A 26,118-nucleotide genomic window follows, 5' to 3' on the forward strand; every position below is an offset into this window, starting at 1 on the left:
AATGAATGTCTCTATCATTCCTTTCTATCTCAGACTGAACCAAAGAAAGTGGAATAAGCTCTTCAAGATGTTGATTGGGTGCAAGCAATGCATGAAGAGTTAAATGAATTTGAAAGAAATGAAGTCTGGACCCTAGTACCAAGACCAAAGAACAGATCAATTGTTGGTACAAAATGGGTGTTCAGAAATAAAACTGACAGTGATGGCATAATTACAAGAAACAAAGCAAGGCTGGTTGTTAAAGGTTACTCTCAATATGAGGGTATTAACTATGATGAAACATTTGCTCCAGTTGCTAGATTGGAAGCCATAAGAATCTTTTTGGCTTATGTTGCTCACAAGAAGTTTAAAGTCTTTCAAATGGATGTGAAAAGTGCTTTTCTCAATGGAGAATTGGAAGAAGAGGTATATGTTGAACAACCTCCAGGCTTTGTAGATCAAAAATTTCCAAATCATGTCTACAGGCTTGACAAAGCACTTAATGGCCTTAAGCAAGCTCCTAGAGCATGGTATGAAACTCTGACTCAATTCCTTCTGGAAAGTAGATTTCACAGAGGCACAACTGACAAGACTTTATTTTACCTCAACCATGGAAAGGACTTACTTTTGGTATAGATATATGTTGATGATATCATCTTTGGCTCTACAAATACAAAACTGTGTGAAAGATTTTCCAAGTTAATGCAGTCAAGATATCAAATGAGTATGATGGGAGAACTTAGCTATTTTCTGGGACTTCAAGTCAAGCAAACTGAAGAAGGTACTTTCATAAATCAATCCAAGTACACCAGAAATTTTCTCAAGAAATTTGGAATGCAAGACAGTTCAACTGCATCCACTCCCATGGCCACAGCCACCAAGTTAGATAAAGATACTGGAGCATCAGTAGATATTACTAACTACAGAGGTATGATTGGCTCTTTACTCTATTTAACTGCAAGTAGACCTGATATCATGTATGCTACCTGCCTTTGTGCAAGATTTCAGGCTGATCCAAGAGAACCTCATCTAATAGCTTTGAAAAGAATTTTCAAGTACCTCAAGGGTACAGCTGATCTAGGATTGTGGTATCCTAGGGAATCAGACTTTAAGCTAATAGGTTACTCAGATGCAGATTTTGCAGGATGCAAAATAGACAGGAAAAGTACTAGTGGAAGCTGCCAATTTCTTGGAGGCGGATTGGTTTTTTGGTTTAGCAAGAAACAAAAATCAATTTCCACATCAACTGCAGAAGCAGAATATATTGTTGCAAGAAGCTGTTGTGCACAGATTCTTTGGATGAAGAATCAGCTACTGCACTATGGGTTAGAATTTTCTAAAATACCTATTTACTGTGATAATCAAAGTGTTATTGCTATGACAGGAAATCCAGTTCAAGACTCAATGACAAAGCACATCAGCATTAGGTATCATTTCATAAAGGAACATGTGATGGAAGGTACAGTGGAATTACATTTTATTCCAACAGATCAACAACTAGCAGATATCTTCACAAAACCACTATGTGAAGCTACTTTTACAAGACTGGTAAATGAACTTGGAATGGTTTCAGGTTCTTTCTCAAAATCTGCTTAGTTTTTGTTCTCATGCATCAGACTTTATGATCATTGTTTACAGATTGTCTTATCTCAATGTAATCTGTGCTTAAATTGTATCATATTAAATATTGATTATTATCTGATGTGATTCTATATACTCTGATAGTGTTTTGAATGTTCTGTGACTATTCAATCCAATGAGGATTATTTTGTTAGATGCTGACTTAGTAGTCTTTAACAAACTATGTATCCCATGTTTGAATTAGTTATTTATGTGGAAATCGTCAACACAAGCATAATCTGATTTTGATCTTAGTTAAATTTACTTCCTGTATCTTATTACCAAGTCACAAACTAGATTTTTGCTTCTTATCTGTCAAACTCTGATGTCAGTAAATCTTAAGGGTGAACTACATGCTTGATAAGCCTCACTTATCTGAAGAAAATAAAAAAATTGAAATCAGGTACTCCTTTGAGATCTAGAGTAAATATGTGACAGGGAAGACCCAAGTGCATTGCTGATATTAAGTAATATGCATTAGAAAAGCAAATTTTTCTTGGTGACTTATCACATTCTCTGATTACTAGAGAAATATTCTGATAACAACATAAATTCTGATAGTAGTTGTTACTCATTTACACTGAGAAGCCACTGTCAAAAGAATTTCAAAAGATGCATAAAATGAGCACAAATAGTTGAGGTGGATACTTGCATAAATTTATTCTATAGTAGACTTCAAAATTAAAGACAGATTTTAAGCACTTTTCTTAGTTATGCCTTATTTCTAAAATATACTGAAGTTTATCAGACTTTAATCTTTATCTGATCATTTGCACATACACAAACTACCACTCCATATGAATGATGAAAATTACTGTGGTGATTAAGTTGTTTCAGATAAACAGTTAAGCATTATTTGCATAAATTCTGAGGACAAGTTCTGATTATGTTCTGATGATTAAACTCTGAAGAAACCAGTCAGTATTTGTGTGAAGAATCACAGAAACAGTCATTCACTTTTTGAGTACAGAATCCATGTTCTGATGACCAATAAATTATGATAATAGTCAAGTTCTGATGCAAATCCTGATGGAAACTCTAATGCTTACATGGCATTATTTATTTACCTGACTTATTTGTAGTTTTTACTGTAACGGTCATATTTATCAGAAAATAATTAGGTGAGATAAAAATAGTGATAATCATTTGGTTGATGGGTTGCGTGTTTGTTTTGGTAACAGCATGTGAACAATAATTACTGCACGTTTACCGTGCCCACTAATAATGTTTTGACTGTTTACATGCTGTCAGGTGTAAAATGTTATTTCTACTTCCAAAAAGAGTCATTGTCACGTGGAGAGTATAAATACTAGAGTTAAAAGATTTCAACAATCTTTTACCTACTTTTATTCTTTTCTAATCTCTCTTATTTTACTCTCTCTCACTCTCTCTCTCTTTCTCTCTATCTTCTGACGGACTTTCTTACAGGCATTTTATCAAACACCTTGCAAACACACAACTTTTCACTTAATTTTTCACAGAAATGGCACCAAAGGATCTTATTTATGATGGAGCCAAGTTTATTCCCAACAACTACATGGTTATTCTCAATAAGGACGAGGCTCCTTCAGAACTTCACTTCATTCAAGACTTTCTATCTCGAAGTGAAATTGGGTATGCTCTGACCCAACCACAACTTCTCTCAGGCAAACAAATTCTGGAGTTCAGGAGGTCTGGGGTGTATGATGATGGTGGTGAAAATGGGTCTCCAAGTAATGTTTTTTCAACAGGGGAAGATGAGCATCTGGTTACCTTGTCTACTATTCGACAAGCTTTGCATCTACCAGAAAACTGTACTTATAGTTCACAAGTTGGGGAATCAGCTCTTCAAAATATGATGGCAAATTTAGGCTATGAGAAATCTTTGTCCAAGTTGGGACAATTGAAGAGGCCCTACATCAAGAGGGAGTGGAGCTTCTTTTTCGACTGTATTACCAAGACCTTTGCCAACAAATTCTCCAACTTTGATGTTATACCAATCCTGAGTCAGTAAATTGGGTATGCTCTTATTAATCAAACTCATTTTGATTATGCTAGTGTTGTTCTAGGTTTTATAGGTGATAGGATGAAAGAAGATAGCAACACAGTATATTTTGCTAGATTCTGTCAGCTTATATATAATTTATGTTGTTCTGATGCACCTCAAAACTTTAGTGAGACAATTGAACCCTTTAAACTTCACAAAAGGGCTTTCACAGACTTATTATCTGCTGATAATAAGAAGAATGTACTAAGACCCCTCCAAATTCCTCAATCAGTAAAACATTTTGATCCTCACACATATAGTATCATGTATCCTGATGTAGCACCAGCACAACCTCCACCTACACAACCTACCAATACTCAACCAGCTCCTTCCAACACTCAATCACAGCCTACCATCAGAACCTACTATCAACTAGCACAATCCTCTCAACCAACCTCTGGTACTTCTCAAAAAGTGCCAGTTGTAAAATCTGACAAATCCTCTAGGCCTAAAAGGACTATCTCTGTGCCTAACTCTCCACCAAGGAGAAGAAGAAGGATTATTTTAAGGGATGAATCTGATGAGGATGATCAAGTCCAGGTTCCAGCATCAGAAACTGTGACAGTTGTAACTGAAGAATCAACTCTTCAGAAAGAGACTGAAGTTGAGGGCTCTGGAATTTTGAAAAGGAAAAGACTTTCAAGTTCTGATATCGATAAAGTCACTCCTCCATCTAGAAGATCAAGGAAGATGAGAGCAGGTAGGCATATGGCACAACCTCAATCTGAGGATGCTAAAGAAGCTAAGGAAGGGGATCAGGAATCTCTGATCTTATAAGAACCTACAGTAATTGAAGCCTTTCCGGCACCTGGAGAAATTCTGATTCAGGAATTTGAAATTCCTGAAGTGCACAGATCAGAACCTATAATTTCTCCACCTCACTCACCAATCCAGGCTATAGATGATGTTGAACAACAAGAGACAAATTCTGAAATAGATATTCATAACTTGAATATTCCTACTGTTCTCTATCTGGAAGCTTCATCAGCAAAGGAGTCAACTCCACTGTTTCTCCATTAAATGTCGATATTCCTACTACTCCAATTCTGGATTTGGATCCTGAAAAGATGAAGTAGTTCCAGAATTTCCTTCAGCTACACACACTCTTATGTTATCAGAAGATAAGGAGATGTTATCAAGTTCTGGAGACAGTGCTCTAGTTAATACTCCAATTCTTGAAAGGAGGCACTACTTAAATTTGTTGAAGAAGATGCTCCTGTTCTATGGGAAGAAACTCACAGAGGAGTTGAATGGACCAAGAAGTGGAATGAACCTGACTTCATTCCAAGCTCAAATATTCTGAAAGATCATATTTTAAAAGCTGATGAGTTACTGACAAATTCTGATTTTAAGATACAACTTAAAGTCACTGCTCTCAGTACTAAATCTCTTCAAGGTCTACACTCCACAACTCAAGCAAAGGTTGATAAACTTCAAGAAACAGCTGATAAGCTAGACATGGAGATCAAATTAGACAAAAAGAGGTTTATCAGACCTATTCAAGAGAAAGTGGAAGTTATTGAGAAAGTTCAAGAAAAGCAGCAGGCCCAACTGGATGAGGTCTTGCAAAATCAAGCTGCTCAACAAATTAAATTAACCGAGATCCAATCTTCAGTGGAACTCCTTCTTTCTCTACTCCTATCAGATGATTCCAAAAAGGGGGAGAAGGTAGTTAAGTCCAAATGCTCAACTAGCCAAACTCTGAAGAAAAAGGATGATTATGAAGATGACCAGGGAAACCCTAGCAAGGGCAAAGGTCAAGGGCAAGGCAATCAAAGCAGCAAAGTTTCTTCACATAAATTAATTTCTGATTCTAGCAAATCTTCTACACAGAAGAATACAAGTTCTGAAGCTGTGAATGCTCAAGTTCTGAAAGCAAGTTCTGATGATCAAAGTTCGATGACAAAGCCTGATATTCTGATTCAGTCTGGAAGTCAAGACTCTCGGAAGTTTTTACAAACTCTGAAACTTAAGGTAAGGGTGACTACTGTCTACTATAAAAATCCCAAGATTCAGACTCTTGATGAAGAAATTGTTAAAAGATTATTTCTCAAGCATAATCCTAGAATAGATTTAGAGACTCTAAAGGAGGATGAAGCTAGATTTGCAGCTGAGAAGACAAATCTTAAATCTAAAGCTTCTAATGCAAAGAAACCTCCAAGGCCTAGGGAAAAAGGCATTGTGATCAAGGAAAGGTCAACTTCTGAGGCTTCAAAGCCCAAGACAAGATCACAAGTTGAAATTGATCCCAAGGAAAAAGGGAAAGGAAAGATTGATGAACCAACAAAGAAACAGGAGATGAAGATTACTCAAATACTGATGGATCCTATGTGCAAGTTGGTTCAAGTTTTTGATGATACAGCTGCAGAAGATGAAACTATTGAAACTCTGAAAAGAAAGAAGATGACAGAAGAATCTAAGACAACCTCTGACATAGCTCAAGTTGTTCAGAGTGAAGACATTTCAGAACAGCAAGGTATAAATGAAACAGCAAATCCTGATCAAGTCATCAAGACATCAACATCTGACAGAGCTCAAGTTGATTTAAACAAGATGACAATTGTTGATAAGAAGAAGCTGCTATGGAACAAAGCTACTCCAGTAGAACCTAAGTCCAATCTAATGATTAATCAACTTGCAACGTTTGGGTTAAGAGCCAAGCAACCTAGAGATAGAGCTGGATTAGGTTCTGATGAAGAAAATATACAAACAGGAGTAGAAGTTACTCTCAGAGATCCTTTCATGTTAACAGACAAACCATATGAACAAATCAAACAAAAGCACCTTGACAAAGTGCTGTCTGCTCAAATTGTGATGGATGCTTATGATAAAGATGATCTAAAAGAGAAATTGATATTATTTCTCAATGATGGCAGAACCTACAGACTAGATGATACTGATGTGTGCTAAAGAAGTCTGTCAAAGAGCTTCAACATATTCACTACCTTCTGGAAGTAAAATCTGATGTTACAAGAAGATGGTCAGAATATATTTTGAAGGCTATAAGAGATCTTCTCAGAATCTCTGGTACAAAGGTTTCTCAGTACATTCCAAAAATAATTGAAGATGATGGAAGAGAAATTCCTATGAGGAAGAACTCTGCTAAGGTGGAAGTTATTCTGAAAGGTAAGTTTCTATGCTACAATGAAGACTCTTCACATCCTAGAGTTATCAGACTTGGAGATGGTCTTGAAAGAACATCTATTCCAGCACTCAGAACAGCCATTTATCAAATTGGTGATAATAAAGATGAAAAACTGATGCAAGTCAAAGCAAAGTCAGTTGAAGTTATGAGAAAAGCTGAAGACAAGCTGGTAAAAGACTTTACATGGAATCACTTTGGATTTAGATTGATCCAGTGATATTGGTAAAGCTACATGTATTGTAAGTTGTAGTTAGTTGTCCAAATAAACTCGCATTGCATTTGTACTTAAATGTTTTTGACATCATCAAATCTATTAACTTGTATATTTTTCATAATTTACAAGTTGGGGGAGATTGTTAGATATATTTGTGATATCATGTCTAATCTGATTTGTTTAGTTTCAGAACTTAATATCAGGACCTACTGGAAATCAGAACTTACTGAAGTCAGAACTTATATCACAACTTAAGGACGTTAGGATTTATATCAGGACTTAAGTGCGGGTACTTCAGATAAGGAATGCAGCTGATTTATAGGAGAGGATCTGGACTAAATAATAGAAGATATGCATGGAGAGTTGGACGACTAGAAGACTTATAAAAAGATAATATCTGATTGATATATTTTAGGAGACAAAAGTATATTCCATATCAATTAGAAGATATCTTGTAAATGTGTAATATATAAACACAGCTTAGGGTTTACACTATATGTGTTATCATTCACGAGAAAGATTATTCATTGTAACCTAGCAGCTCTTAGTGATATTGTTCATCACTGAGAGAGTAGTTTAACCTACTTTGTAACAGAGCTTATTATATTGAATAAACTTGATTATTGTTACATACTTGTGTTCTAAATCGATTTGATTGTATAAACACTATATTCAACCCCCTTCTATAGTGTTGTGTGACCTAACACACCAGAGTAACACAGAACCAATAGAACATAGAATTAGGTTAATCGTAGAGATTAAAGGGAATGACCTTCCTATGTGGTGGACTGAAGTTATGCACCAACCGATCCATGCACGCCTCTTATCCATTTCCACAAGTATGCTTGATCATCTATTTCTTTTCAACGTTATACTGATCGCACTATTATTGCTTAGCTTAATTTTGTATTTTTCTCTACCAAAAATGTAAAAAATTTCACGTCCATATAAAAATTTCTCCTCAAGCTGGCTTCCCCTAGCACTCCCTACAGCCGAGGCTGTAATAATGAACTCCTATTCAGGTCTTTACACCATACCGCAGTTTATTGAGAGCATGGATCATCTGAAGGTACTGGTGGTCACAAATTATGGATCTTCCTTTTGTAAGCTATGTAACTTTCATCTCCTTGGGAACTCACCCATACTAAGGCGAATACGATTAGAACGTGTTATATTATCGTCTCTGGGCACAACCTTAGTTGAGATGGTGAACTTGCAGAAGATATCTTTTACTATGTGTGAGATTGGAAAGGCATTTGAAAATGTTACTATTGACCTACCCTATGTCTTCCCTAATCTTCTGGAAATTGAGATCGACTGTTGCAATTACTTGTTGATAATACCTGTTGGATTGTGTGATATTGTCAGTCTCAAGAAGATCAGCATCACTTATTGTAATGAGCTATCTTCACTTCCTATATAGATTGGGAGGCTTAAAAACCTTGAATTGTTAATGCTCAATTATTGTACCAAGCTAAAAGATTTTCCAGAGTCTATTGGAGACCTCTATAAATTGAGAGTTCTTGATATATCTGGTTGTCTAAGTATAAGTACTTTACCCGAAAGACTGGGTGAGTTGCGTGCTCTGGAAACGATCTGCATGAGAGGTTGCGAGAGATTATCAGACCTACATAAGCTACCTTATCTATTAAAGGTCTGACACTATTGGAGAAGGTGATATATGATGAAGACGCTAGTCTGGAATCATATCAAAGTCATTATTTTTCTTATGAGGATCATCTCACCAATTCAGCATTCTTAAGTTGCTTCTGTTGTTGAAAATGAAAATTTTTACTGTTGGAAACACTTTTGTTCAGTGTGTACTTTTATTTTTTGTAAACTTTAAAAAAAAATCATGTAAGACTGTAAAAGAGTCGCAGCATACTTAACTATTTGTGAACATCATTATTTAGATGTTACCGTATGAGTCGTGAGTGAGCAATGATTTCTTTTTCTTCTTTTTTTGTCAGTAAATGATTTCATTGATGAATTGTATTCAAGATACAATAAGTATAGAAAGAGCATATCTTTCATTTAGAAAGTGCTTATGATCTAACTCAAGGACATGCAAAATGACCCCGGAAACTTAGATAATAAAACCTTAATATCCGAAAAGATAACCCACATAAAGGTCTCGTTAAAACCTCCAAGAGTAAAACTCAATGGGAAAAAAAGCACAAGAAAAAAGAGTACCCTCATCAAAGTGCATTACATACACAACTAATAAAACTAGTGTCTTTCGATATTTGTAGAAATCGCTAGTGTCAACAAAATTTGAAGTTAAGTTGCATTGTAATCCAAGGTCCCATGCTTGTATAGTTGTGCTTTAAAATCTGAAACTTTTCCAAATTATCGACAAGTGCACCATGTCATCAAAATCGTAGCAAAAATGTCTTGTACTCTTAATTCCCTTGGTAGATAATCATTTTAAAGTCTTATACTAGAACACTCATTTAAGTGTTTTTAGGCATCCTGAAAATGAGAAACAAAATAAATAAGAAGAATATATTAGAATAAAAGAGAATACATTTGATCAAACGTTTAATTCATGAAAGGAGAGGAAATATAATATAATTTAACCATAGCAAATCTTTAGTTAGACACAACAAAACCAACAAACTGGTATACGATTGTCTCTAAAAAGCCAAAATTATGCCACCAAAAGACCACCTATAAAAAGTACAATAAACTTCCAATTAAGGCACTAAATTAAACTTAAAATTACAACCTAAGAAAAGTGAATTAAGAACTATCAATTTATGATACCCACAATTATACACAAATTTATGACACTTAATACCCATATCGAATAAACTTATTTTAAAGAACATATACTTAATTATGTAAAAACGTTACCTACAATTAATATATTTTGTATTGATTTTCTGAACTATTAACAATCAGTCAAAATAATGATATCTTAATAAGGTAAAAAGAAAATCGTTTACCAAGATTACAACGGAATAATTATTACACGTAAGAAAATTTCGCCACATAAAATTATAAGTATATTTCAAAATCTTTAATTTTTATAAATAACTGCTATAATCATGCCATAAAAAAATATAATATAAAAGAATATAAAATCTAATACTAATAAAAGAAAGGTAATTATTTGTCATTAATATCATATAACTCATAACCATAACTAAAAGATCTCTTTTAATAAAAGTCAAAACAAATACACTAAACAACTCGTCTATCTAAAATATATTTGGAAAGAATTCAAATTTCAAATTTGAAGGATACAACTCATAATTTCTAAAATTATTTCAAATTGATACTTTCCACAATCATACCTGCAAAAGACCAACTAATCAAAGACCAACTAATCAATCTAATTATATTAAATACTGAAAAATCTAAACCGAAAATATTGAAACATTTACAACATATATCGGTCAAAGTATAATTTATACAAAATATTTTAGATATTATTTCAAAAATAAATCTCAAAAACATTTAATCAAATTGTAATTAGGATTTTGGAAGATCAAACACTAGGATTTATTAATAACCGGGAGATAATATCAAGAACACATTTAAGAGGTTATGAATTTAGAAGATTAAAGACTAGGGTTTATTAACAACTCGGTGAGAATATCAAGAACACATCAAGCACACATATCATCGATTAACACCAATTATAAACATAGAACTATAATCAAACCAAAAAAGAACACATAATATAAGATCTACTAACATACATGTATGACAAAACAATACAAATCATATGAGTTATCTAAATTTGTGCCAACATGAATAATTTTTTATAAAACATACAGATTAAAACAAGAAAAGCATATATGATTCAGAGTCATAATCATATTATACACAAGTATATTAACACAAATAATTATGTATCTGAATAAAACAATTGAGAGGTTTAACGTACCTGAAAGGCGAATTTTTGTACTACATACGTGGATTTATTGAGATTAGAATATCAAAACTTGAAATTTTTGTGCTACATACGTCGATTCTAAACTCAGAATCGGATATTTCTTTTATTATCAAAATCACTTGGGGGGATTAGCCGTGGTGGCGCCGGGGAGGATGGTCGTGGGTCGGAGAATTGAATTGGTGGCCATCGTTAGAGAGAGATAGAAGAGAAAGAGAGAAAGGGAGTAATGATTTCTGGTTTCACTTGACAAAGGAAACATAAAACGATTTTTGGTTTCTCTGCAATTGGTTTCACCAAATTTTTATCAGGGTCGGTCTTATAAAGAGAAAGGAAGGTCCATAATAATAATATGAAGTACGAGTTTAAAACATAATTTTTCTCAAACTAACATGAAGTATAAGTTTGGACGAGGCCAATAAAATATTGATGCACCGGATAAGATCTCGGTCTCTCCTAGAGAGATTAATGATTAAATTCTTGACGTGTACGTGAGTTTGACTAAATAAAAGTTTGGGCAGAGAGAAATTTTATGATTTTGATACTTTGAGGGACTCGAATGAAATTATGTGAAAATTGAAAAGGTAACCACATTAAAATAAGGGTGAAGGACAAATTTAGCCTATTTTTATACAAAATTGACAAAAATAACCAGTTTATGAAAAGTTGACCAACTTTAGCCGATGGGATATCTAACTGTCAGTGGAGTATCCAATTTATACAAGATACTCAACTGGCAGTGGAGTATGCCATATATGAAATACCCAACTATCAGTGGAGTATCCTATACAAAATTGGAATACCTTACTGACAGTGGAGTATTCAATCGGCCAAAATTAACCACTTTTTTCAAAATTGCTATTTTTGTTAAATTTTTATAAAAATCGGTTATTTTTGTCATTTTTTCTTAAAATAACTAGAACTTAAAACGGACGAAACTTCGCACCCATTGCCTACACGCGGGACACAACAAAACTTCAACAACTTTCACTTTGGATATTATAATATGAAAGAACTTGCAACGACCTTTCCAATGATTCATCTCAATAATTCATACTCCATCTATATAATATCCATTGAATAATCTCTCATAGATTGATCCAACTCAATATGGCTTTCATAGCTGATGCAGCTCTAGGCACGGGCATAAGTGAACTACTCAAAGTTGTTATAGCCGTTGCAAAACAAACCATAACGTTCAAAACCAATCTTAAATCTTTAGTAAACACTCTTAAATCAGTTAAACCAATGTTCGATGAAATCGGGAAGCTTCACAAAGTTCTTGAACGTCCACAAGAAGAGACTGATCAGTTTATTGAGCAATTACATCGCGGTGCACGACTCATAGACAAGTGCAGTACAATTCCGTGTTGGAACAAATATAAGTACTACATTTACTCCAAGAAGTTAGTGGACTTGGATCAATCTATAGTTAAGTTTTTCCATGTAGAAGTGCAGGGATTGGCGGCTGTGAATAGTTTGAGGGCTGTGGTTGATGTTAAAGAAAGTAACGATAAGTTGGATTTGATACTTAAATATTTGAATATTAATGATTCGGGTTTTTCGTTCTGGGGAAGTGTCCCTGGTGTTCCTGATGGGGTTATCGGGTTTGATCAGCCGTTGAAAGACTTGAAGGAGATGCTGTTGAAAGATAAGGAGATAGTTAAGGTGATTTCTGCTCCCGGAGGATGTGGTAAGACCACTTTGGCTAAAATGCTCTGCCATGATCGTCATATTAAAAGTAAGGCATCTTTCTCTACGTGTTGCGTTGAATGATCCTATTTAAATTCTCTGGTGGATAATTTGTGTCCTGTTTCCAAAGATCATACTTAAATAAATGAAAAGCCTTAATTATTAATATTGGGAAGTAAAAAAAGTATATGATCAATGTGTAGTAAGAAAAGTATATGGCAGTGTTTGATAACACTGCTTTCGCTCTCCTTAACTGCAGAAGGTTTTCAAACACTCATAAGAGCTAAAGTGGTTCTATGAGCCAGATAAATCTAATAGAACAAACTACTATTTGAGAAGACACTCGTATATTTCAGCCTGGTTGATTATTGCTGTATTCTTTTGTGGACAGTAATATTTGGGGAAACATACACTTTGTGATTATTTAATCTAATTTCTTCTTCTAAATTCAACCTCTTTTTCTCATGTGCAGATATATTTGGGGAAAACATACTGTTTGTGACTATTTCAAAATCGGCCAACATCATTTCCATTGTGGAGAAGATATTTAAATGTCGTCTGCCTGACAATAAAATGCCTCACTTCCAAAATGATGATGATGCAATCAACCACCTGGAATACTTGTTGAAGCAAATAGGCCCAAGTCCTATATTGTTAGTGTTGGATGATGTATGGCCTGATTGGGAATCTCTTATTGACAACTTAACTTTCTCATTACCAAATTATAAGATCCTAGTTACATCCAGATTCTCATTTCCAAGATTCAGTCCTGTATATGATCTGAAGATTCTGAATGATCAAGATGCCATGGAACTTTTCCGTCGTTCTGCATTTCCAAAAGATAGAAGTTCTAGAATCCCAGACGATCTTGTGGAAAAGGTAGCATACTAAAGTTTGTTTCATGTACTAAAAAAACTTTTCCACAACTTATCTGTTCGAAAAAGTCATATGCAACACACACGGGCATTTTTACTGATTTGTTCAACACCAAATTTTTACAAGTCAGAAACTTCAAAATTTTGCATAACTTGACCTTTCAGCAATGTCATTTCTTAGGTTTTACAATAATTTAATAATTCTGCATAAGTGATGATAAAACGTTGAATACTATTATGTAGGATATCTGTACACACAGAAGTTGGTTGCTAACATGTCTGCATACGGCATCTACATATTAAAATGTACATCTGGTGTCCACTAATAACGAATTTATTTGGTTATTACTTGTAGACTGTGAAAGGCTGTAAAGGATTTCCATTGGCACTTACAGTGGTTGGACGGTCACTATATGGACATCCGGAGGTGACATGGAGACGTAAACAAAAGAAATGGTCTGATGGTAAATCTATTTTGGACACCGACAGAGAACTGCTTGATTGCCTCCGAACCAGTTTAGATGCCCTGGATGAGATAAATGACAGTTCAATCAAGGATTGCTACCTGGACTTGGGATCATTTCCTGAGGATCAAAGGGTTCCAGCCACCACTCTTATGGATATGTGGGCAGAACTGTACAATCTGGAGGATAAAGACATGGATACCTTCAGCAATCTTGTTGAACTAGCCTTCAGAAATCTTGTTACTCTTGTCTGCACAAGGTACTTTTTATCTGCTGCAATATCAATTAACTATACATTTTTACTAGATGAACTGCACATTTTCTTTTAACTAGTAGTATAAATTTTTAGGTTTGCATCAATTGCATAACTAATATTACACCTTTAACAGAATTCTCTTGTATGAATGTAAATCACAATTCTTTAAAGACTCTTAGCTGAAAATTTCAAGGACTCTTTGCTGAAATAGTTTTGCAAAACTGACATACTTCATATGCTACTATCTAATCTTTGAGATGGGCCGTTAGTGTTTGGTTCATTTTCCTGGTAAATGCCCACATAACCTCCAAAATAATATGTTAAATGATTTATTGTTGATGCGGGCATTCAAATTTGACATGAGGGATGGAACCTTAAAGTTTTGACCGAAGAATTAAATCTCTGGGTTAAGGACACGCTAGAATCCCGTCACTAGAATTTTCGTGCAGATTTACGAAGTTAGGTTGTTACATTGATAGAGATTGCAGCTATCTTGGCATGGTTCTTGTTAGATGAAGGTACCTTGACTTTTGATGTTTCATTCGTCTATGGTCGTTGGAAAAAAATTGTTCGCAGTGTTCTATTTCAACTAGCCAACTTAGGGGTCCAATGCATTTATAATTCTTAAAATTTGACATCTACCCAGCACAAAATATGGAAATCAGAACAGAAGAAGCAGTTCTGGTAAATTTAAGGAGAATATTAAGTCTTACAATTTGTTAATTGGACTTCATGTTAAGTGGATAATGCTATTACAAATTTGTAGTAAGACTGAATTATTTCATTCAGATATTGTCTCTGTTAAAAAGCACTCTACAGTTTACAGTACTTGACTGGCTTGAATAAAGGAAAGAGGACTGTAGTAAAGATATGTAAGAACTCTTCGCTCAAGGTAAAACTGAAATAATATACTACTTGATTAATATCATAGGTATGCATAACTTGCTATGTTGCAGAATTAGCATTATTTAGAGTGTATCTGTTTGCAATATCAGATTTAGAGTGTATCTGTTTAAAGACAACTAGCTAGGTAATGCAATGAGCTTTGCGGTGAAGCCACTATCTTCTGTTAACTAATGAAAATATGTCCAGAGTTGCTTGTTTGAAACTTCAGGTAAATATTGTTATACAACTTTTCCACTTCAATTAGTCTTTTAAATTAATTATTGACATAGAGTTGCTTCTCCTCTAGTATCTGTTGGGCACTGTGTGTATAAAAAAAAAATAATTTCACTAGATTAGCTATCGAATTTCAAGATTTATCTAATAATTGATAAGACTAATCATTTCACATTCATATTGGTTCATATGTCTTGCTATATTGCTGATGTTCCGAGTAAAATAACAAACTTAATTTTGATTCTAGGCAAACGGAAAATGAGGTTGATGGATACTGTAACGAAAATCATGTCACGCAACATGATCTTCTTAGAGATCTAGTTATCCACCAGTGTAACAGAGAACCTATAGAAAATAGGCAAAGGTTGATTATAGAGATAACAAGGAATGACTTTCCTAAGTGGTGGATTGAAGAAGTGCACCAACCAATCCATGCACGCCTCTTGTCGATTTCCACAGGTTTGTTATTTTTCTAGCAACTCCTCCTGGATTCAAGTTGAATCCGAAAGCCCCTATCTTGTTTGACCTAGTATATATTTTCTCAAATCTAAAGTGAATCATTACATTATTGCTTTGTGCTAATTTTTTTTATACCATCAATAATGTTTGAAATTTTATGTCTAGATAAAAATTTCTCCTCAAGCTGGCTTCCCTTGACACTCCCTGCAGTCGAAGTTGTAGTACTGAGCTGCTGCTCAGGTCTGTACACCATACCACAGTTTATTGAAAGAATGGATCAATTAAAGGTTCTGGTTGTCACAAATTATGGGTCTTCCTTCTCTAAGCTATCCAACTTTCAGCTTCTTGGAAGTTTACCAATTCTAAGGCGAATCAGATTGGAACGAGTTTCATTATTTTCCCTCAACACATCCTTGTTTGCATTGGTGAACTTGCAGAAGATATCTTTTACTATGTGTGAGATCGGCAAGGCATTTGAGAATGGTACTCTGGACCTACCCCGTGTCTTTCCTAATCTTACTGAGATTGAGATTGACTGTTGTGACGACTTGGTGAAATTGCATGTTGGACTCTGCGAAGTTGTCAGTCTCAAGAAGATCAGCATAACTTATTGCAATGAGCTATCCGCAATTCCAGAGGAGATCGGTAGGCTAATAAATCTTGAAGTGTTGAGGCTAAATTCTTGTACAAAGCTACTAGAGTTGCCAGAGTCAATTGGAGAGCTCCATAAACTGAGAGTTCTCGACATATCTGATTGTCTAAATATAAGTAACTTGCCCGAAAGGATGGGCGAGTTACGTGCTTTAAATACGATCCACATGAGAGGTTGCCTGGGATTATTAGACCTAAACAAGTTGCCGACGTCAGTTAAAGATCTGACACAATTAGAGAAGGTGATATGTGATGAAGAAGCTAGTCATCTATGGAAATCATATCGAAGTCATTTGAAAAATCTCAAAGTGGAAGAGATAAAAGAAGATGCATTTGAAAGCCTTATGAGGGTCATCTCACCAATTCAGCATTCTTGAAACTACATAAACACATTGTACAGTGTTAAGAATTCAGCATTCTTGAAATTAAATAAATACATTGTACAGTGTTAAGATGCTTGTGTAATCAATATTTCTAGTTGTCCGCTACTGACAAGTGATAATCATTTCTTAATTTTGAGATTCATATTTTGATTAGTACTAACTTTTTAACTAGCTGGTTGTGATTGGCCATTGCCCGAAGTTGGGTGGGGAATATATTAACCATATACTAGAAGTAGACTTGGTCAATTGTGCGGTCCGTGCGTGCCGGGCCGGATTGCAGACGGGTTAAGCACTCGAGATATGGACACTGAACCTGCCTGCTTAATAACGCACCGGGCTCGGGCCGGATTTGAACCGTTAAAATCAGACTCGTAACTTGTAAGCGATTAACAGCGAGTTACGAGCTGTGCGAGCTGAGACGGGTTAATCGGACTGTGTGCGGGCATGTGCGGGTTACAATACTTAATTACCTTCCTAATAGGTTCTAATAAATTAGTTATTTGTGAAATTCAATTTTGAGTCGTTAAGTTAATTATGTGAGTACAACTTCTAATGTGTAAAAATACTCCATTTAAAACTAAAGGAATTTCGGTCCTAATATAATTAATACATTTGTTATTATTAGCAGTATTATCTAAGGAAAATATGAATACCTTGTTAAGCAAATTAAATCCTTTAATTGTATCTAAAATTCTAGACATAATATTATAACCGATGTGTGATTCGTCCATAACATCAAATACAATAATTCATTTTTGTAACATGTAATCGACACCAATCCAATGAACGGTAACACATATATAAGACTCACCTTAACTCGAACTCCAACAATCACTAGTTAACGAAATCATACCATCAAATTCTCGAAAAAATCAATTAATTGTGCTCTAGCGCAATGATATTGTGTTATTATGTGTCGTTTTAGTGTGTTTCTAGGAATTTTTCTAAATGTCGGATTTATCGTAATTTTCATCATATGCTCTAAATTATCATTCTCACCGTTCTATCTCTATTAAAGGAAAAAGGCATATCACCATCTCCCGTTGATGTCATAAAACCACCGAGTTGTGTTTGTTGTGAACCTCTTCGTTCTTCTCCGCTTTCGTGACTCGCCTTCGTAATAGAGTGAATATTCTCCAAGTGCTGACTTAGTGTTCCCGTGTCGGTCCCTCAAGCGTAATTAAATGGTGGTTGTGGTCACCATTTTGTACACAAATCAAACAATGAACTTTAAATATATTCGGATTATCAGACAAGACTTCTTTCGAAAAATATGTCCACACGTGTGATGATTGTCTCGAACTCGTAGCACCTGTAGAAATTTATAAAACGAATAAAATTAGTAAACAGAATTTTACAAAATGAATTTACAAAACGAATAAAAATGGATTTAAAAATGAACTAACCATTCGAATTTACAAAATTACTAAAATTTCTAAAATTTACAGAACGTGTTACTAAAATATTTAAAATTTCCAAAATTAATATAAATTACAAAACAAATTACTAAAATTTTTACAATTACTAAAATTACTAAAATTACAAAACATTTGAAAATTAAAATACCTTCTTCGATATTAAAATTGGATATGGGTCGAGGCGGTAACATCGAAGTCGCAGAGGTTGAACCTTGAGAAGAAAAGCTCCCCTGTTCCATTTTTATGTGATAATAGTTTCTCTTCTGTTCTGTCACTTCGTGCATGTGTCTTCGAATTTATCTTGTTGATTTGCGAGTGCGAATTTAAAAGAAAAATAAAAATATAAGGGTTACGGAAAATAGGAGATTAAAATCTTGTTGAAGCACGGAAGTCGGAGAAATAAAGATTGAGATTAAGAGAGACATACATTAAGAGTGTGAATATATTTTACAGGCTGAGTTTCTAAAAGAGAAGGAAGTAAATCATTTGTACATAATATATTTTCATCTCATTTTTGAAATTTTTTAAAATTATCTAATTTATATTCATTATCACTTATTTTTGTTTATTTAATAACATTTAATTTACTTAACCTCTACTTTCCTTCCTTTTTCAAATTCGGAAACCAAAGAGCTAAGGATTAATAATTTCTCACAACCATAGACTAAGAGTATGATGATGCTGCCAAGTCGGTTATTAGAACATCTCCGATAGATGTTGCTAATAAAGTTGTCAAATCATGACAAATCATTAAATATACTATTTTTTAATTTTCTCTCACATCCATTTCACTATTGGCAATATTTATTAAAATTTTGCTTCAATAGTTAAGCAATTTTAAAAGTTGTACATGTGGTCCCTTTATATTAATTTTATATTTAGTTCAATATAAAAGTGGATTGAGTAATATATACTTTAAATGTTTTTTTATAACTTTTTGCTAATTTAGGAAGTTGTTAAGGTAGGTAACCTCCTGATTAAAATAGGTAGGCTACTAAGTGTGTCAACCTGCTCTTAAGAGGTCAATTTTGTGTGTCATTTTTGTTTTCTATATGAACGGCATTTGTTAGTTGTTACCGACTCAAACATTTTTGTCTTTTAGGAATTTTGGTACATCTGAATTCTGGTATCAAAAGGAAAATAATCCAAAGTACAAGTATATAGGACAACTACGTACGTAATATAATTCAATATAAAAATAAAGACTGAGATAATCTCAAAATGTAATTCTGAGATTACAGGAAAGAAATATATAATCAAATAAATTAGATATTTATACATTTAATTAAAGTATACTCCTGTATTTAGATCAAATCAGCAATTAAATTATTTTAAAGTGTCATATCAGGCATGACATATTATTTTGAAATAATTTGTACCATTTTGTGTGTGTATTTGGCATTAAGATTTAAACACACAGTTCACCTGCTTTCACATTATTTCAATCTGAATGTGGTGGTGCATTGGTGCTAAACTCCCATAATTTATTTTAAAGGGCACTTGCAAATGTGAAGAACAACAACCTTAGTACAGTCTTAAAGTGGGCACGTTAAGGAACACATTATTGATCGATCAAATAACAACAGGAGTTGCTACAGCACGGAGCGGATGAAGCTTGGCTAGAGTGATCCCGAACTTATCCTCCATGTCCAACTCCTCTGGTGCAATCCCACCTTCAGTTTTCCACTCAAAACAATTTATGAGGGAACCTAACATGATTGGCAACATTCTCATTGCCAATGGTAATCCTGGACATTTTCTTCGACCCGCGCCAAATGGAATCAGCTCAAAATCATGGCCATACACGTCAACTTCAGACTTCATGAACCTCTCAGGTTTAAATAACAACGGATTTTCCCATAGCATAGGGTCCCGTCCAATAGCATATGCATTGACAAGCACTTGTGAATTCTTAGGAATGGTGTAGCCACAGAGTTCAACATCTTCTTCTACTTGGCGTGGTAGTAACAAGGGAGCCGGTGGGTGCAACCTTGCAGTTTCTTTGATAATACAACTCAGATACTTCAACTTAGAAATGTCTGCTTCTTCTACTATCTTGCCTTTGCCAATCACTTGATTCAGCTCAGCTTTCGCCTTGGCCAATACAGTTTCCGGTTTTTTTAATACCTCAGCCATCGCCCATTCCACTGTACTTGAAGTCGTATCTGTTCCTGCAGCAAATAAGTCCTGCCCGTGCATGTAATTTTAATCTTTTTTTAGTTATTTCAGGAATTCACGCTTCAGTGGAGGTGAAAATCAAGTTATTGTACATTTTGTTAAGGTGCTCCTAACTAAGATACAACAACAATTAAGAAATTTTATACTATAAAAAAATATTAACATTTACACAGAGGAAAAAGATTTAACTTACCACGAACAGGTGATTGGTGTGAGGTTTATCAATCTCGTTTGTTTGTAACAATTTTAGCAGTTGCTCAAGCACATCTTCATTGTTATCAGAGTTCCCCAATCTCTTCAATTCTAAGCGCTCATTTACCAAACCATCACATATCTTCAATAGCTTCCCAAAATGACCACTCATTCGTCGCTTTATACCTTGTGGATCGATAAACCTGAGAATCGGAAAATAATCCACTAAATTAGGTGTACCTGCCTCCAGCATAATCTTCCACACCACGTCCTTCAACTCCTTAGCATCTGTACCATGATACGGATCTGCCATATCCTTTGAAAAAATAGTATTGGACAAAAGATTAAGCGAAGTCTGAAAAGCAGCGCGACCAATATCTACAGCCTCCCCACTTCTGCTACACTTGTCACAATATTTAACAAGCTCCTGTACCTTGTTAATTCGAAGATGCTGATTTGCATCCAGCTTGTTTGTTGTAAAAATATACGAGCTCAAAATTTTTCTGAGGCTTCTCCACGGACTGCCAACAGGCAACCATACTACCGAGAATTCAAAATGATTGCAAGCACGTATAGCATCGGGCAGGGGGCGAGTAGAGAATGCAAGGTCTTGCTTTTGGAGAAGTTGTCGAGCAGGGCTGGGTGAAGAGATGACTATGGTGGTCTGACGGCCCAATTTTAGGCACATAATCGGGCCGTAAACCCGACACAGGTTGGTCAAGGATTTGTGAGGGTGTTTGCCTAGTTGGTATATATTTCCTACGATTGGTAAGGGATAGGGTCCTGGTGGAAGCTTTTGAACAGCTTTGCCTCTGTTTTTTTGGAGTAAAAAGGCCAGCAATAAGCATAACAGACTGATTATAAAAATCTCCATATATGTATCCTGGTTCAACCTTCACGGTGGATGTACAAATAATACTAACCGGAAATGAAGAGTTGATGATGGTTTAGGTTCATGTTACACTTGCAGCAAGTGACTTGCTATTTTTACAGGGAAGACCAACTTATGGCTCTAATAAAAAGCAGAGTGGACCACATTTTTCAATTCAAGTGTGTGGCTCTGGGGCTTTCGTGAGCGAATACAACACGTGCCTCCCAAAACGCAAGAAGCAAATAATAAATTGAGTAGTGTTTGAACTTGCACTTTTTTTTTATCAACAAATTTTTAAATTTTTAACAAGAGAGTCAAAAATTTCTTTTATATCCTTTTTTCAAGAAAAACTACTTTTTACTCTTTAAAAATGATTCTTAGCCACTGTTTCAAAAAGTTAAAGTATTTATTTCTCTATTATATTATAAACTAGCATAATAGCCCGAGGCACGGGTCATTCCATATAATTATATTAGTAAAATTATTGATCGTTTTTTTATTGATAAATATTGTATAACGTTTAAAAAATATCAAATATGAATTAATTATCTATATTTTCATGTGAAACATTAATAGCATTTATAACGTTTTAATATATCTCATTAATCATAATATATATTTTTTTATTTGTGTCGTGTAATTTATATTTACTAAATAAATAAAAGCAAGTAGTCACTATACGTGTAAAAGATTGAAGTTAATCTATCAAATATTGTCAATATGTTTATAAAAAGAACTAAAAATATGTATATTGCATACTAGAGTAAATTTTTTGAATTTTGGTCAAATAAACTTTGGAGTAATAAGATATTTTATTACTAAAATCATTACTAATTTACAATTACCTTGCTTAATTTAAAATGATTATTAATGCATAATTAAAGTTGTCAATACCTGCAATCGTAATAATCAACAAAGTAGAATTTACACTATAATTAATATAAGTTTTGTTTTTTAAAATATGTTATTTTTTTAATTCAATGGTTATGTTGATTTAATATCATTGCTAATGTCATAATTCATTAACTAAAGTTGATCTCGGTCGTGTACTTAGTTTTTAGTCCTCTCTATTATACAAAGTTAATTTTAAAAGATGTCAGATAATTGTCGATTCATAAATTAAAATTGACATAATATATTTAGTTTTTAACACATTAAAAAAACTTAAATTTAATTGATCATTCTTATTTTCAAAACATAAAAGACTTTTTTTATTTTATTCTAGTATATATATCAATAACTCTGAAATACACCATTAAAAATTGAATCTTTTAATACTGTTAAAGATAAAATCACATGTATGTGTATGTATGTAAATTATTATTTATTATATTTTCGAGTAAGTTATGTTGGCCTCGTTTATCTATATGCTAGATATCTTGGTCATGTATATATCTAATTGTTACTGAGTAAATTACCCAAATAACATGTATTTATGATTATTCAAAAATTATAATTATCTAATTAATTACAATTATTTATATATCGTAGTCGTAGTAGCGCTAATAATCAAACAATATCTATTTTTACTCAACAGAGCATCATGTGACATTGTTAGTCCCTTAACAATACAACAAGAATTACAGAAGGGGGGTTGAATGGAATTTTTAAAAGTTTTTCCCAAATAAAATTGCTCTAACTTAAATATATATATCAGTGTGAATTGATTTGCAGAGTGCGGAATAATAACTTGAAATGAATCAAAACACAGGTAATTAAAAATACAAGTCTTTAAAAATTTTCTGGTGGATTTGAATGTATCCACCAGAGATATATAATATATCAAGAGAACCCTGTGTAGCAATTAGCTCACAGCTGCTTACAAATTTTAACAACTAAGAATGCAGAGAAATGCTAAGAATACAGCTTACAAATGTTTCTCTTTTGGTTGCTTAGTTAATTGTTCAATTTGCTACTTCTTGGTTTATATATCACCAAGATTATAAAGTAATAAGACAAGATAATAAAACAAAAACTATCAAGTCTAATACTATGTTGCTCCATTACACTTTTCCAGCATCTTTGAATATCTTCATAATAGCAATGGAAATGGTAATACTTCTTTGTTCTCTAAAACTCAGTTGAATAGGCTTCCACATTCCATTTGCATACACTCGACGCATGTGACTATATTGTCACTGTCAACAGATGTTTGAATTCTTTATCCGTCGGGTTCATGATCATCCTTCGGGTTGTCTTCTTAATCATCCGTCGAATGACATTGTTGTTTATCCGTCGGGTAGCAATCTGGCACTTGACTTCATTTCATTTATGCAGAATTACATGACATCATCTATGTGCAATTAATCAACCTATTCTGCATATCTAGTTAAAGTCAACATGACTTGAGTACTACTTACAGAATCTAAACAACGTGTATGCAGAAATGTGGTACTGACTTATTGTTACATAAGCTACTCACTCGATGGATAATAGATCATCATTCGTCGGGATTATATTGAGTCATCCGTCGGGACTATAACCCTTATCCGTCGAGTGCTACATTTTTCACTTAATAAAATCTACCAAGGTGTTTTGTTAATGAAATCATCAAGTACACAACATATACACAACAATCTCCCCCAATTTATATCTATTGGAATTGTAGCCATAAATTAAGAGAAACTTGATGATAACAAAACACCCTAAAAATACAACTTTGAAAGTAAGTAGATAAAACTGTAAAGTGCTTCATTTAACAAAATGTACAAAGTTTAGCTCACAGTCATTTTCAAGGTGCTCCTCTAGCCTGAGCAGATTTATCTAGTTCCTTGAAGGTCTGGATCTCTTTCCAAGCTTTCTGTTGTTTTCTTCTATCTGATTTTGGAGCTGTCTGTGGAATTCCAGTTCATCAGATTCTGATATATTTAGCTTTTCTTGCATCTCCAAAAGAGTCTCATTGCTAGAGATGCTCAATTGGTCTTCTAATCTGAAAAATCTTCTAACTCCTTTGTCATCCATAAACTCCATCAGCCAGTAGGGCCTTAGATGCACTCTTCTCCCTGTGTAAGGAATAATTAGAGTCTTTGGGAGTGCATCTTTAGCTCTAATACTCCTCAGTTCTTCAATCTTCTTTAGAACCAGTCTTCTAGCAGTTACATTGAACCCAAAGTTCTTCTTGAAAGATGAATAAACTTTTATCAGGCTAGTTTGGCTTTCTTGAAGGATCCTGTGAAGTGGCCATTGAATCTTCTTTCTTCCCTTGTACTTGAAAACTAACCTTTCAGGTAGATTTATGTATGCATCAATCCCTCTCACTTCTTCTACTTCATCTAGATAGAGATTTAGATCAGAGAATTCCTTGATGTCACACAAGTACATGTAATCTCCCTTGTTGACTTTAGATTGAGCTTTGACTAGAGATTTGGATTTGAGATGTGACAACTTCACTTTCTTGACTGCTCTTGACTTTGTCCTTTTTGGCTTGCTAAGGATTGGCAAATTGAAGTCAGGAATTGGTAGGTTCTCCCAGTCTATTGGTTCATCCTTAGGCACAATGGGTTCACCATGGATGTTCCTGTAAGGATCCACCACCTTGATGTCTTCAAATACCACATAGGGTTTTGATGTTTGAGTTGTAGTTGGAGTGGATTCCTTGGGAAACTGATCCTCCAATTCCTTACCAACAAAGTTCAATTTCATTTTGGTTCTTTTGGCCAATTCCTTGTATCTCTGAGATTTCTTCTGTTGTGGTTCAGCTTGCTTCTTTGGATCTTGAGATTCAGTGATTTCAGATGGCTGAGCAGGAATTTGTTGTGTTGGTTTTACAGCTTGTAGCTTGGCCAAGATAGCAGCTTGCTCTTTCTTTTGTTTAGCCTTTTTAGCATCTATAATAGCTTGCTTCTTTTCCTACTTTAGTCTTGCCTTTTCTTCTCTCTTTGCTTGAGCAAATTGAGGATGTCCAGCCACCACACAAATTTCTTTCCCATTCCTGAAAACTTTAGCAATCCTCCTTTTTAAAGTTGAATCAGCTGGATCCTTGTAGAAGGAAATTGATCTTGACAGAAGCTTCTTCTCATCAGGATTAGGTGTCTCATACACTATATCCAAAGGATTCTTTAATGATGATTTTGGATAGTTCACCATTGGCTTCAGAATTATTTCAACTTTTGGAGATTTGATGCAGGATGGTTGTCCCCTTTCCAGATAGTTCATGCTCATTTCATTCACAGAGATTTGTCTGACTTGAGAGTGATGAATGGCTGACTTTTCTGGCTTCTTTACTAGTCCAAACTTTTTCTGAATGTCCTCATCAATCTTCTCCTAGTTGATTGGCTTCAACTGCTCCTTTTTAGCTGCTCTTAAATTGGCTGCTGCTTCATTGATCAGATCAATACTGTCTGTAACTAGTGGCTTAGTGAAAGCAATTGTAGGCACAATTACTTTATTGATTTAAAGGTTAAGCTGTTTCTCCCCCTCACTTGGTCCTTTCTCCCCCTTTTTGTTATCATCAAGTTGAGTAGAGGTGGAGGTTTGAGCAGCCACCAGTTTCTGAAGCAAGTCTGTCTGCTGGGCTTGATGCAGATGAATGGTTGTTAGAGATGTTTCCATAGTTGACATTCTTGTATCCAATGCATCAATCTTTGTGGTAAGATCAGAATTTTTCCTGAGTTATCTCTTTATGTCAAGCATTGTAGTTTCTGGAAGCTTAGAGTCCATCTTGTCAGAAATAGCC

The 26,118-nt window shown here is 34.3% G+C and overlaps 2 protein-coding genes, 1 long non-coding RNA gene and 1 pseudogene across 3 annotated transcripts; 2 read left to right on the forward strand and 2 right to left on the reverse strand.

Annotated features, from left to right (window-relative positions):
• LOC141685634 (putative disease resistance protein At5g66910) overlaps positions 1-8,763 on the forward strand; it is a 38,231-nt pseudogene extending 29,468 nt beyond the window's left edge.
• A 232-nt stretch (positions 8,764-8,995) lies between these two features.
• Positions 8,996-11,422, reverse strand: LOC141682849 (uncharacterized). Its single transcript, XR_012559975.1, has 2 exons — positions 10,880-11,422; positions 8,996-9,456 (listed from the first exon to the last, which is right to left on the reverse strand). It is a non-coding gene; the product is annotated as an uncharacterized LOC141682849 (long non-coding RNA).
• A 456-nt stretch (positions 11,423-11,878) lies between these two features.
• Positions 11,879-16,914, forward strand: LOC141683724 (putative disease resistance protein At5g66900). The gene is made up of 5 exons (XM_074488479.1): positions 11,879-12,626; positions 13,050-13,456; positions 13,808-14,175; positions 15,539-15,750; positions 15,916-16,914. Exons 1-5 carry the CDS (start codon positions 11,996-11,998, stop codon positions 16,776-16,778), a joined length of 2,481 nt encoding a protein of 826 aa, XP_074344580.1. The 5' UTR covers positions 11,879-11,995; the 3' UTR covers positions 16,779-16,914.
• A 2,689-nt stretch (positions 16,915-19,603) lies between these two features.
• Positions 19,604-21,585, reverse strand: LOC141683564 (geraniol 8-hydroxylase-like). Its single transcript, XM_074488310.1, has 2 exons — positions 20,574-21,585; positions 19,604-20,389 (listed from the first exon to the last, which is right to left on the reverse strand). Exons 1-2 carry the CDS (start codon positions 21,444-21,446, stop codon positions 19,775-19,777), a joined length of 1,488 nt encoding a protein of 495 aa, XP_074344411.1. The 5' UTR covers positions 21,447-21,585; the 3' UTR covers positions 19,604-19,774.
• Positions 21,586-26,118: the final 4,533 nt, after the last annotated feature.

Source organism: Apium graveolens, chromosome 9 (genome assembly GCF_009905375.1).
Source record: "Apium graveolens cultivar Ventura chromosome 9, ASM990537v1, whole genome shotgun sequence".
In the NCBI taxonomy this organism is placed as follows: Eukaryota; Viridiplantae; Streptophyta; class Magnoliopsida; order Apiales; family Apiaceae; genus Apium; species Apium graveolens.